The 11,924-nt window shown below is 43.7% G+C and overlaps 1 protein-coding gene and 1 long non-coding RNA gene across 2 annotated transcripts; both read left to right on the top strand.

Moving 5' to 3' along the window:
- Positions 1 to 1,927: 1,927 nt before the first annotated feature.
- On the top strand, positions 1,928 to 6,498 carry LOC141075640 (microtubule-associated serine/threonine-protein kinase 3-like). The gene is made up of 13 exons (XM_073562749.1): positions 1,928 to 1,994; positions 2,063 to 2,130; positions 2,377 to 2,462; positions 3,354 to 3,562; positions 3,959 to 4,097; positions 4,188 to 4,320; positions 4,512 to 4,677; positions 4,794 to 4,964; positions 5,200 to 5,313; positions 5,455 to 5,567; positions 5,657 to 5,748; positions 6,152 to 6,225; positions 6,395 to 6,498. Exons 1-13 carry the CDS (start codon positions 1,928 to 1,930, stop codon positions 6,496 to 6,498), a joined length of 1,536 nt encoding a protein of 511 aa, XP_073418850.1.
- Positions 6,499 to 7,610: 1,112 nt separating this feature from the next.
- LOC141075610 (uncharacterized) lies at positions 7,611 to 9,332 on the top strand. The gene is made up of 5 exons (XR_012227310.1): positions 7,611 to 7,678; positions 7,832 to 7,931; positions 8,292 to 8,368; positions 8,851 to 8,943; positions 9,169 to 9,332. It is a non-coding gene; the product is annotated as an uncharacterized lncRNA (long non-coding RNA).
- Positions 9,333 to 11,924: the final 2,592 nt, after the last annotated feature.

Raw genomic sequence — 11,924 nt, 5'->3', positions numbered from 1 at the left:
ACTCCATGTAATGGGACCTGTCAGCACATGTTACATATAGGAGTGGTGGGATGACGGTGTAGGACGTTCCCCTATTATATCCAGATATTATACAGCAGGGAATAATGGCAGATCACTCTCTACTCCATGTAATGGGACCTGTCAGCACATGTTACATATAGGAGTGGTGGGATGACGGTGTAGGACGTTCCCCTATTATATACAGATATTACACAGCAGGGAATAATGGCAGATCACTCTCTTCTCCATGGAATGGGACCTGTCAGCACATGTTACATATAGGAGTGGTGGGATGATGGTGTAGGACGTTCCCCTATTATATACAGATATTACACAGCAGGGAATAATGACAGATCACTCCCTACTCCATGTAATGGACCTGTCAGCACATGTTACATATAGGAGTGGTGGGATGACGGTGTAGGACGTTCCCCTATTATATCCAGATATTACACAGCAGGGAATAATGGCAGATCACTCTCTACTCCATGTAATGGACCTGTCAGCACATATTACATATAGGAGTGGTGGGATGACGGTGTAGGACGTTCCCCTATTATATCCAGATATTACACAGCAGGGAATAATGGCAGATCACTCTCTACTCCATGGAATGGGACCTGTCAGCACATGTTACATATAGGAGTGGTGGGATGACGGTGTAGGATGCTCCCCTATTATATACAGATATTACACAGCAGGGAATAATGGCAGATCACTCTCTACTCCATGTAATGGGACCTGTCAGCACATGTTACATATAGGAGTGGTGGGATGACGGTGTAGGACGCTCCCCTATTATATACAGATATTACACAGCAGGGAATAATGACAGATCACTCCCTACTCCATGTAATGGGACCTGTCAGCACATGTTACATATAGGAGTGGTGGCATGACGGTGTAGGACGTTCCCCTATTATATCCAGATATTACACAGCAGGGAATAATGGCAGATCACTCTCTACTCCATGTAATGTAACCTGTCAGCACATGTTACATATAGGAGTGGTGGGATGACGGTGTAGGACATTCCCCTATTATATACAGATGTTACACAGCAGGGAATAATGGCAGATCACTCTCTACTCCATGTAATGGGACCTGTCAGCACATGTTACATATAGGAGTGGTGGGATGACGGTGTAGGACGTTCCCCTATTATATCCAGATATTACACAGCAGGGAATAATGGCAGATCACTCTCTACTCCATGTAATGTAACCTGTCAGCACATGTTACATATAGGAGTGGTGGGATGACGGTGTAGGACATTCCCCTATTATATACAGATGTTACACAGCAGGGAATAATGGCAGATCACTCTCTACTCCATGTAATGGACCTGTCAGCACATGTTACATATAGGAGTGGTGGGATGACGGTGTAGGACGTTCCCCTATTATATACAGATATTACACAGCAGGGAATAATGGTAGATCACTCTCTACTCCATGTAATGGAACCTGTCAGCACATGTTACATATAGGAGTGGTGGGATGACGGTGTAGGACGTTCCCCTATTATATCCAGATATTACACAGCAGGGAATAATGGCAGATCACTCTCTACTCCATGAAATGGACCTGTCAGCACATGTTACATATAGGAGTGGTGGGATGATGGTGTAGGACATTCCCCTATTATATACAGATGTTACACAGCAGGGAATAATGGCAGATCACTCTCTACTCCATGGAATGGGACCTGTCAGCACATGTTACATATAGGAGTGGTGGGATGACGGTGTAGGACGTTCCCCCTATTATATACAGATATTACACAGCAGGGAATAATGGCAGATCACTCTCTACTCCATGTAATGGGACCTGTCAGCACATGTTACATATAGGAGTGTGCAGCGAGGGTGGGGGTCCTCATTCACGTGATGATTGGGGGTCCGCCACCACTTACCTTACATTAATCTATGGATGCACCATACGTCCGTATTATTCCCGTTTACAGACGTCTTGTTATTTCTCCCTTATGTTGCGGTATTATGTATGTAGGATTGATATCGACTAATATATTTTATTTCTTCATCACTTTATCACTATTTTAGTACCTTCAGCGCTGGCGAATCCCAACAGTGGAATCTGTGGGATCCCGGAGATCCAAGAATCTGCCGGTGTAAGTATTATAGAGCCATAGGGGTGTTTGTGTATCACCAGATCATGGGGTGTGAGTGACCCGTCCAGTATTATCCCCATATAACCATGGGACGGCTCTGTTATAAGCGTAGATGACTCTATGGTGTTAGAGAATAGTATTTATAGTAAATGGAATCTGTCACCAGGTTTATGCTGCTGACAGATTCATCCTGAGATGTTTTCCTGCAGCTTCTAGATCTTAGTATTATTTCTAATTCTTTTTTAGGACTTGATGAAATCATTGATCCCGGCAGGAGAACCGCGTATGAGCGACTATGAAACATCTAAACTGATCGGCAGAGGAGGTTTTGGGTGATTTCTGTTCCCATAATCCCCATTTCTCAGGGTTCCCTATGACAATGCTTCGGCCTCTGTGCTCTGCCAGTCAGTGTTGTCATAGGGAAACGATTGGAGTCCACATCTCCAGGTCACTATTCAGCTCAGTTATCTACAGCTGAGCGAACTGTTCTGTAACCAATCAGTCTGTAAGGAAAGGGATGATATAATAGACGACACTCCCCGGTCCTAGACCTCCTCTGCTCTTCTGCTTCCGCCTACACCAGTTTCCCTGTCCTCCGCATCGATCTTAGGTTTTTTGGGGCCCCATTATGGAGCTGATAAGAGTAATTGGTTGCACACGGTCACGTGAGGGGTGACACGATACTGACGGTAATGACATCTGCACCCCCACCCTCCACCATAACCATGTGAGTCCGATCACCGGCCCCAGCAGCAGAAGGAAGAACAGCCAAAGACCGGCACAGAGGATGGAGCACTGCAATGATGGATGGGCAGGGACGAGGACAAGTGGGTCTAATGTGTATAATTAAATTTTAACCTCTTCCTGCCCCTCCATTTATTCTGCCTCGGGCTGTGGAGAAAGCCAAAAACCAACTTCTTACGACTATTGGAGCATTTTCAATTTTATCCAATTTTTATTTTTACTGAATCCTATCTATTGGTGGGTTATAGGGAATCTGCCCAAGATGAATTTCGGTAGATTCTCTCATCTACAATGTGACCTGGTGAGGGCAGACGTGGCGTGGTGCAGACCTCCCATCATCTATGGAGTGTTATTTCATGGGTTCTAGATGTGGATTTCTAGCTGCTATTATACATTAGTATAAAAGATCATGGAATGACTTGTGTATATAGACTGTTAATAAGGATTTATTATAAACCATGGATTCTCCTTCTCTTCAGGGCCGTCTACCTAGTGCGCCACAAAGAATCACAACAGACCTTTGCCATGAAGAAAGTGACCAAGAGGAGCCTGAAAACTCCTATTAGAGTGGACATGGCCTTTCTGGAGCGGGACATCCTAACATTCGCAGATTGTCCCTTTGTGGCCTCCATGCTCTGCTCTTTCCCTACGAGATCTGACCTGTGTATGGTCATGGAGTATGTAGGAGGTAGGACCCACACCTTGTGTTATATTCAGCCCATGTCTGCTGACATCTTATCACCTCTCACATCATTAAGACTTATCCCCATGGATGGTTACATCCCCACAGAGCATTTACTATAGGTTATCTCTTACCATGGTGCCCGGAAAGTCATTGATGTGTGGGATCTCCCTGTCGGTCCGCACTGAGCACGTCAATATCTCCAGCTGTAGACGAGATGTGACATCACTTTATGTCATTAGTTACTTGGACAACAATTTCATCATGACCTCAGACTAATATTCTGTACATTCTGTGCTTATATATTTTCTCCTGCCCCAATGTTTCTGCTCACTTCTCTTTATAGATCATGGTGTTCTGCTGTATAAACCCCTCACCGGTCATATTTCCTTTCTTCTATAGGTGGAGACTGTCGGACCCTTCTAAACATGATGGGTCATTTCCCTGTCCCATTGGCCCGCTTGTACTTTGCAGAAGCGGTCCTTGGTGTGGAATACCTGCATAGTTACGGTGTGGTGCACAGAGACCTGAAGCCGGAGAAGTAAGTGCATACCTGTAGTATAACAAAGGGGGGAAGTTATCCCTTATCATCTCACGGACAATAAAGCTAAAATCATCTTCTCTTTCACAGCTTCCTGATAACATCTGCTGGACATATTAAAATTAGCGACTTTGGACTTTCAAAAGTTGGTGTCATGATACCACACACCAACATCTACAAGCAATCAGCAGAGGACATCTCCAGAGAGTTCCAGGATGAGGAGGTCAGCATTACACACAGGAACTTAGCTTGTTCTGTACAAATCTCATAACTCTATTTTCTCTTCCCCACATTCTTCATTTTTAGACAGCTTTTCCACTGATATTTTATCTTCTCTAATTCTGTTATTATGTCAAGAACTTGTCATAATAATCGTTTCATCGATTCTCATCTCTATCTTCTGTTGGTTTCCAGGTGTGTGGCACCCCGTGGTACACAGCCCCTGAGGTCATCCTGAAGAAAGGCTACGGAAGACCTATTGACTGGTGGTCAATGGGCATCATATTATATGAATTTGTCCATGGCTATACACCATTTGATGGGGATTTCCAAACTGGGCTGAATAAAAATATTGTCGGTGGTAAGTAGAATAATCCCATCATTGCTTTGCCTGGTTACATGGCTTTAGTTATTTCCTTTGCTTTACCTTATAGTCCAATACAGAGGATTTATTTTCTGTAACTTTCTATATAACAGGAGATATAATTTGGGATACTTATCAAGCTACTCTATCTGATGATCAGGACCCCATCACTCAGCTGCAGGACCTCATCACTCAGCTGCTCAGTATAAATCCTGTGGATAGCCTTCTGCAGGACCTCATCAGTCAGCTGCTCAGAGCAAATCCTGTGGATAGACTTGGGACAGGTAACAGATACAATAATATCAATATTCCCTTGTTACACCGATGACGTATCACTCATGTCCATGAGGATCATTACTTCTCTATCAGCTTCATCATTTATAGTTCTCCCTACTAAGATTTTCATTCTATTTCCTACATGTCTGCTCAGTTGTGTAATTAGTTCTAATTAAGATAAACTGTTCAGATATGAAGCTGTCTCTGACAATGTCCGAATCACTTTTGTTTTCCTTTATCCAGGAGGAGCTTTTGAGATCAGGGGTCATCCATTTCTTGTTGACTTAGACTTTGATTCCCTTCTAAGTCAAAAGCTAGTGTACGTTCCTCAGCTTGTGGACACCAGCTTATTTACCAGTAAGTAGAAGGAGCCATCATCTAGACTAAGTGTCTGTTTGTCTCGTCTTCCTTATTTTGTGACAATTGGTTCCCATTAATAAATGGTGACTCTATTATACTGACAATCTCTAATAACACTTCATTACCTATGTCTTGCAGACCTTTGGGATATGAAGAAACATCTCGTCTCAGAGGATGAGAAGGCCACAAGTGAGGACAATGAGAGCCTTGACTTTAAAAATTTTACATCATCTTCTGAAAGGCTTTTTAAAGTATGTGATTAATAAATCAAAAATATGTATAAAAAGACCTATGAAGGTAGACATACAATTATTTCATATCTTATTGCTTCCGCATGTAGCTCCTTACCACCGCTAACAGAATGAAGATTAATGAGAATCCCAAGTCTTCTCCAGATTGTACCCTAGAATCCAGCACAAATATCTCAGAAATGTGAGTAGATTATGGGGCTATTACTGGGATCTCTAGGCTGATTATGTGCACACCAAATATGGGACATAAATATCATAATATCAAATGCAACATCCACCATCCCATGGTTAGCAGTCAATGTGCTTTTGGCCTTAGTAATTGCTGGTAATAACAGCCTATACTCGAGGCCAGTCATGCATTTTTAGAACTGCCCACTCTGAAGGAGCGATGTATTATTATATGCCAGATATTCATGGTAGTTGTTTTCCACTCCACTCGATAAAAGTTAGTTTTGAGCAGAAGACCTTCCCCGCTATGGCAGTCATATGTCCTATTAGGCCTTATTGTCGGTGTTCTTATAGTGAGACAACCCCTTTTATAATGCGTTTACTTGTGATTTACATGTTTTTCTTCTTCCAAACAGGCAGAAAGAATCTGTTCCCTTATCTGATAGCGACAACGCTATTTGTTTCTTGCCATTATTGTTCCAACTGTCAGGTATGTCCATGTCTACAGCACCTACAATGGGAATGTTGACTTCAAGGCTCCAATATTTCCACATGGTTTTTCTGTAATAGGTCTCTTAAGTTTTCCATGTTTCATGTATAAATGGTGACCATGTTATACTGACAACTTCTAATAACACTTCATTACCTATGTCTTCTAGATCATTCTGAGATGAAGAAACATCTGGACTCAGAGGATGAGGAGGATCCCGAGTCCCCTCCAGAGTGTGCACCAAAATCTAGCACAAATGTCTCAGAAAAGTAAGTAGCTTATGGGGTCATTACTGGGAGCTCACCACCAAATATAGGATATAAATACCATAATATCACATGCAGCATCCACCATCCCATGATTAGCGGTCATTGTGCATTTGGTCTTAGTAACTTCTTCTGATAACAGCCCATAATTGTGGATGGTTATGCATTTTTAGTGCTGCCCCCAACACTGTAGGAGAGATGTCAAATAATAAGCCAGATATTCTTGGTACTTGTTTTCTGCTCCACTCCATAAAAGTTAGTTTTGAGCAGAAGACCTTCCCCACTATGGCAGTCATATGTCCTATTAGGCCTTATAGTCGGTGTTCTTATAGTGAGACAACCCCTTTTATAATGCGTTTACTTGTGATTTACTTGTTTTTCTTCTTCCATACAGGCAGAAAGAATCTGTCCTCATATTTGATAGTGATGATTCTGCTTTTCTCTTGCCATCCTTGTCCCATCTATCAGGTATGTCCATGTCTACAGCACCAACAATGTGAATGTTGACTTCAAGGCTCAAATATCCATACATGGTTTTTATGTTTTCCATGTTTCATGTATAAATGGTGACTACGTTATACTGACAACCTCTAATAACACTTCATTACCTATGTCTTGTAGATCATTCTGAGATAAAGAAACATCTGGACTCAGAGGATGAGGAGGATCCCGAGTCCCCTCCAGAGTGTGCACCAAAATCCAACACAAACGTTTCAGAAAAGTAAGTAGATTATGGGGTCATTACTGGGAGCTCATCACCAAATATAGGCCATAAATACCATAATATCACATGCAGCATCCACCATCCCTTGGTTAGCGGTCATTGTGCATTTGGCATTAGTAACTTCTGGTGATAACAGCCCATAATTGTGGATGGTTATGCATTTTTAGTGCTGCCCCCCAACACTATAGGAGAGATGTCATATAATATGCCAGATATTCATGGTAGTTGTTTTCTGCTCTGCTCTATAAAAGTTAGTTTTGAGCAGAAGACCTTCCCCACTATGGCAGTCATATGTCCTATTAGGCCTTATAGTCGGTGTTCTTATAGTGAGACAACCCCTTTTATAATGCGTTTACTTGTGATTTACTTGTTTTTCTTCTTCCATACAGGCAGAAAGAATCTGTCCTCATATTTGATAGTGACGATTCTGCTTTTCTCTTGCCATCCTTGTCCCAACTATCAGGTATGTCTATGTCTACAGCACCAACAATGTGAATGTTGACTTCAAGGCTCAAATATCCATACATGGTTTTTATGTTTTCCATGTTTCATGTATAAATGGTGACTACGTTATACTGACAACCTCTAATAACACTTCATTACCTATGTCTTGTAGATCATTCTGAGATAAAGAAACATCTGGACTCAGAGGATGAGGAGGATCCCGAGTCCCCTCCAGAGTGTGCACCAAAATCCAACACAAACGTTTCAGAAAAGTAAGTAGATTATGGGGTCATTACTGGGAGCTCATCACCAAATATAGGACATAAATACCAGAATATCACATGCAGCACCCACCATCCCATGGTTAGCGGTCTTTGTGCATTTGGCTTCAGAAACCATTGGTGATAACAGCCCATATCTGCCGCCGGTTGAGCATTTTTCGTGCTGCCGACACTGTAGGAGAGATGTAGTATTGCATGCCACACATTCTTAGTAGAAGGTAGCGTTGAGCAGAAGACCTTCCCTACTATGGCAGTCATATCTCCCATTAGGCCTTATAGTTGGTGTTCTTATAGACAACCCCTTTTATAATGTGTTTACTTGTGATTTATGAGTTTTTTTCTTCCTAACAGGCAGAAAGGATCTGTCCCCGTATCTGATGGAGACGATGACGCTATTACCATCTTACCATCCTCGTCCCCACTATCAGGTATGTCCATGTCTACAGCAACAACAATGTGAATGTTGACTTCAAGGCTCCAATATCTCCACATGGTTTTTCTGTAATAGGTCTCCTTTGTTATTTATGTTGCCCATGGGCCCATACTGCATCTCTATTTCACTAATTTTGCACAGGAGCTTTTTCATGGATTCTGTGAGATGCGTTGTGGGATCCAATAACCTACATCATCATAAGGCGACATTGTCTCCTATAGTAGAATATCGCTCATCAGTGATACACCACATGGCGGCACACAGGACGCTTACTGCTCTATATCAGTGACACATCTAATGCCCCTCAGATGGGATTATGTACATTATATAGGACTTATTCTGCCCTATTATGATATAATACCAGATTATCAGGACTATAGGAGACAGGACTAGAACAATCCTACTATATACAGGAGACAAAGCAGATCCCATTAGGATATGGCGTTACTGAGGTTTTGTTTTTTACTTTCTGATCAGATTTTCCAGCTCAGACAGAAAGAATATCTGCAACAAATCTGAGTAATAAAGAAGAAAAATCAGAAAAAGGAAAAAAGGGGAAAAAGAGACGAGGTAAGTGTGAGAATCAGCCCCATGTTGTGTGATGTCAGTGAGAATCACTCATGTGGAGCAGATGTCATCTGTCAGTGATGGGATTATCACATGTATGATGGCTGACAATGACCCCTGACCTCTGTGTGATAATATTCCTCTGCCGTCCGGCCACAGTGACCGCACAGTAGTATCATGTCCGATGGCGTCCCATCACTTACATTATATTCACTTCTCTTCTCATAGGTTCCATCTTCCGCCGGATCTTATCATCCTGCCGGCGTGGATTATCCAGGGCTGCTCGAGTATTTGCTTGTTGTCACTGTTGCCCTAGAACATCTGAAAGACAGGAAACCTAAGCATCCAGCGCCCTGAAGCCCAGCAGATCCACCATCACTGCTGGGCACAAAAGCGGGACTTACTCCTAGCCGCGGTCTACGGACCAAACATTGGGCATGGGCAGGGCCTTGGGGGCAGATCCCAAGTGCGCTCAACCATGTGAAATTGGAACCATGGAAAAGTTGACAGTGATTTCTCATCTTTACAACAAAATTTACAAAACCATTTTTTTTAGCAACCACCTGTCCCTCTGATTTCCCTTTGAGGGGTTTCTATGGCAGAAAATACCCAAAAGTGACACCATTCTAAAAACTGCACCCCTCAAGGTGCTCTAAACTACATTCAAGAAGATTATTAACCCTTCAGGTGCTTCACAGGAACTAAAGCAACGTGGAAGGAAAAATGGACACTTTAATTTTTCCAACAAAAATGTTCTTTTAGCATCAATTTTTTCATTTTCACATGGGCAACAGGATAAAATGGTTCACAAAATTTGTTGAGCAATTTCTCCTGAGTAAACCGATACCTCATATGTGGTCATAAACCACTGTTTGGGCGCACGGCAGGGCTCGGAAGGGAAGGAGCGCTATTTGACTTTTTGAATGGAAAATATGCTGGAATATTTAGCGGTTGCCATGTCGCGTTTGGAGAGCCCCTGTGTACCTAAACATTGGAGCTCCCCCTCAAGTGACCCCATTTTGGAAACTAGACCCCCAAGGAACTTATCCTGATGCATATGAGCACTTTGAACCCCCGGGTGCTTCACAAATTGATCCATAAAAATGAAAAAGTACTTTTTTTTCACAAAAATTTTCTGTCAGAGACACCGCAGTGAACTTGCTCACTGAGCCAGTGCGCGTGTCCTGAGTAAAGCGAACAGTGCTCAAAGATACCTGTGGAGCGGGCAGCAACCGAGTAGATGTGTACTTCACACCCGCAGGACCTGAAGCACGTGACTGCTAGGGGCGTGGCCTAAACTCCACAGAGCTAGGAGATGCAAGACAATTCCTAGCAGAGTAACTGCGAGACAAAGTTACCAAGGGGCATAGACAGTGAGAATAGTCAGGACGTAGCCAATGAGTCACACACAGATATAGCTGCAAGGTACCAGAGGGGCGAGCAGAGAGTAGTCAGGTCACAGGCAATGAGTCATACACAGATAGTTGCAAGGTACAAGAGGGGCGAGCAGAGAGTAGTCAAGTCACAGGCAATGAGTCATACACAGATAATAACGCAGTACAAAATCAACAGGCAAACTCACAATGGGAAACAGAATCGGGACAGAACCATATAAACAAGCTATAGCAACAAACAGGCACACGGGGGTCAGTACACTCGGCCAAAGGCAAAAGTATAACTGGCAGGGATTGAAGCTACCCAGGGGTTTATGAAGCTCTCCCAGAACCAGAAAGAGGCCACAATCATTAACCCCAAGTGTGCAGGTCAAAACCTGCACAGAGCTCCAGACATTAACCCCCCGGTGTGCAGCTCAAAAACCTGCCCTGGGATCATGACAGTACCCCCCTCTCAACGGGGGGCCTCTGGACCCCCAGGCTTCCCCGGGTACTTGGCATGGAACGCCTGAACCAGGCGATCTGCATGTACCGAGCGAGCAGGGACCCATGAGCGCTCTTCTGGTCCATATCCCTTCCAGTGGACCAGGTACTGCAAAGAGCGGCGCACCCGCCGAGAGTCCACAATATGTCCGACCTCATACTCCAATTGACCCTCCACCAGCACTGGAGGAACAACAGTCTCATAGTTCTCTTTGACAGATCCTGCTGGTTTCAACAGAGACTTATGGAACACATTAGATATTTTTAAGGAGGCGGGGAGACGCAACCTATATGCCACAGGGTTGACTATCTCCATAATCTCGTACGGACCAATGAACTTTGGTCCCAACTTAACTGATGGTACCTTTAAGTTGATGTTACGCGTGGAGAGCCAAACCTTCTCTCCCACCTGAAACATGTCTCCCGAGGCTCTCTTTTTGTCCGCAAAATATTTGTATCTCCCCTGGGCTCGAGAGATATTACGCCGGACTTCAGCCCAGAGGTTTTTTAACCATTGAACGGACCCCTCTGCTCCTGGGCAACCGGAATCCACCCGAGAAAACTCCCCAAAATGCGGATTAAAGCCATAGTTAATCAGGAATGGGGACATGTTGGTGGACTGACTCACCCGGTTGTTAAAAGCGAATTCAGCCAACGGTAACGCATCACACCAATCCTCCTGTCTGGCGGAGGTCAGACACCTGAGAATTTGTTCCAGGGATTGATTGGTGCGTTCTGTCTGACCATTACTCTCCGGGTGATATGCCGACGAGAAGGAGAGTGAGATGCCCAATTTCATACAGAACGCCCTCCAAAATTTGGCCACAAACTGCACACCTCTGTCAGACACAACATTCAGGGGTACCCCATGCAATCGGACCACATGCTGCACAAACAATCTTGACAACGTTTCTGCTGAAGGTAATGCTGCCAAGGGAATGAAATGGGCCTGTTTAGGAAACCTATCCACCACCACCCAGATCACGGTATTGCCCCTGGAAGGTGGAAGGCCGGTAATAAAATCCATGGAAAGATGAGTCCATGGCCTATCAGGAACCGGTAAAGGTATGAGTTCCCCAGCCGGTCGGTTATGCGAGCTTTTGGAAC

This window comes from Dendrobates tinctorius, unplaced genomic scaffold, assembly GCF_039654945.1.
Source record: "Dendrobates tinctorius isolate UK_male_01 unplaced genomic scaffold, ASM3965494v1 ptg000366l, whole genome shotgun sequence".
In the NCBI taxonomy this organism is placed as follows: domain Eukaryota; kingdom Metazoa; phylum Chordata; class Amphibia; order Anura; family Dendrobatidae; genus Dendrobates; species Dendrobates tinctorius.
Note: the sequence above shows the minus strand (reverse complement) of the source record. Positions and strands in the feature narration are given on the sequence as shown.

Excerpts from the sequence above, each read along its gene's own strand:
- LOC141075640 (XM_073562749.1), top strand. The coding sequence starts at position 1,928 with ATGGATGCACCATACGTCCGTATTATTCCCGTTTACAGACGTCTTGTT. Across the intron at positions 5,568-5,656 it reads CTTCTGAAAGGCTTTTTAAA|CTCCTTACCACCGCTAACAG; the intron begins GTATGTGATTAA and ends TTCCGCATGTAG. Across the intron at positions 6,226-6,394 it reads ATTATTGTTCCAACTGTCAG|ATCATTCTGAGATGAAGAAA; the intron begins GTATGTCCATGT and ends TATGTCTTCTAG.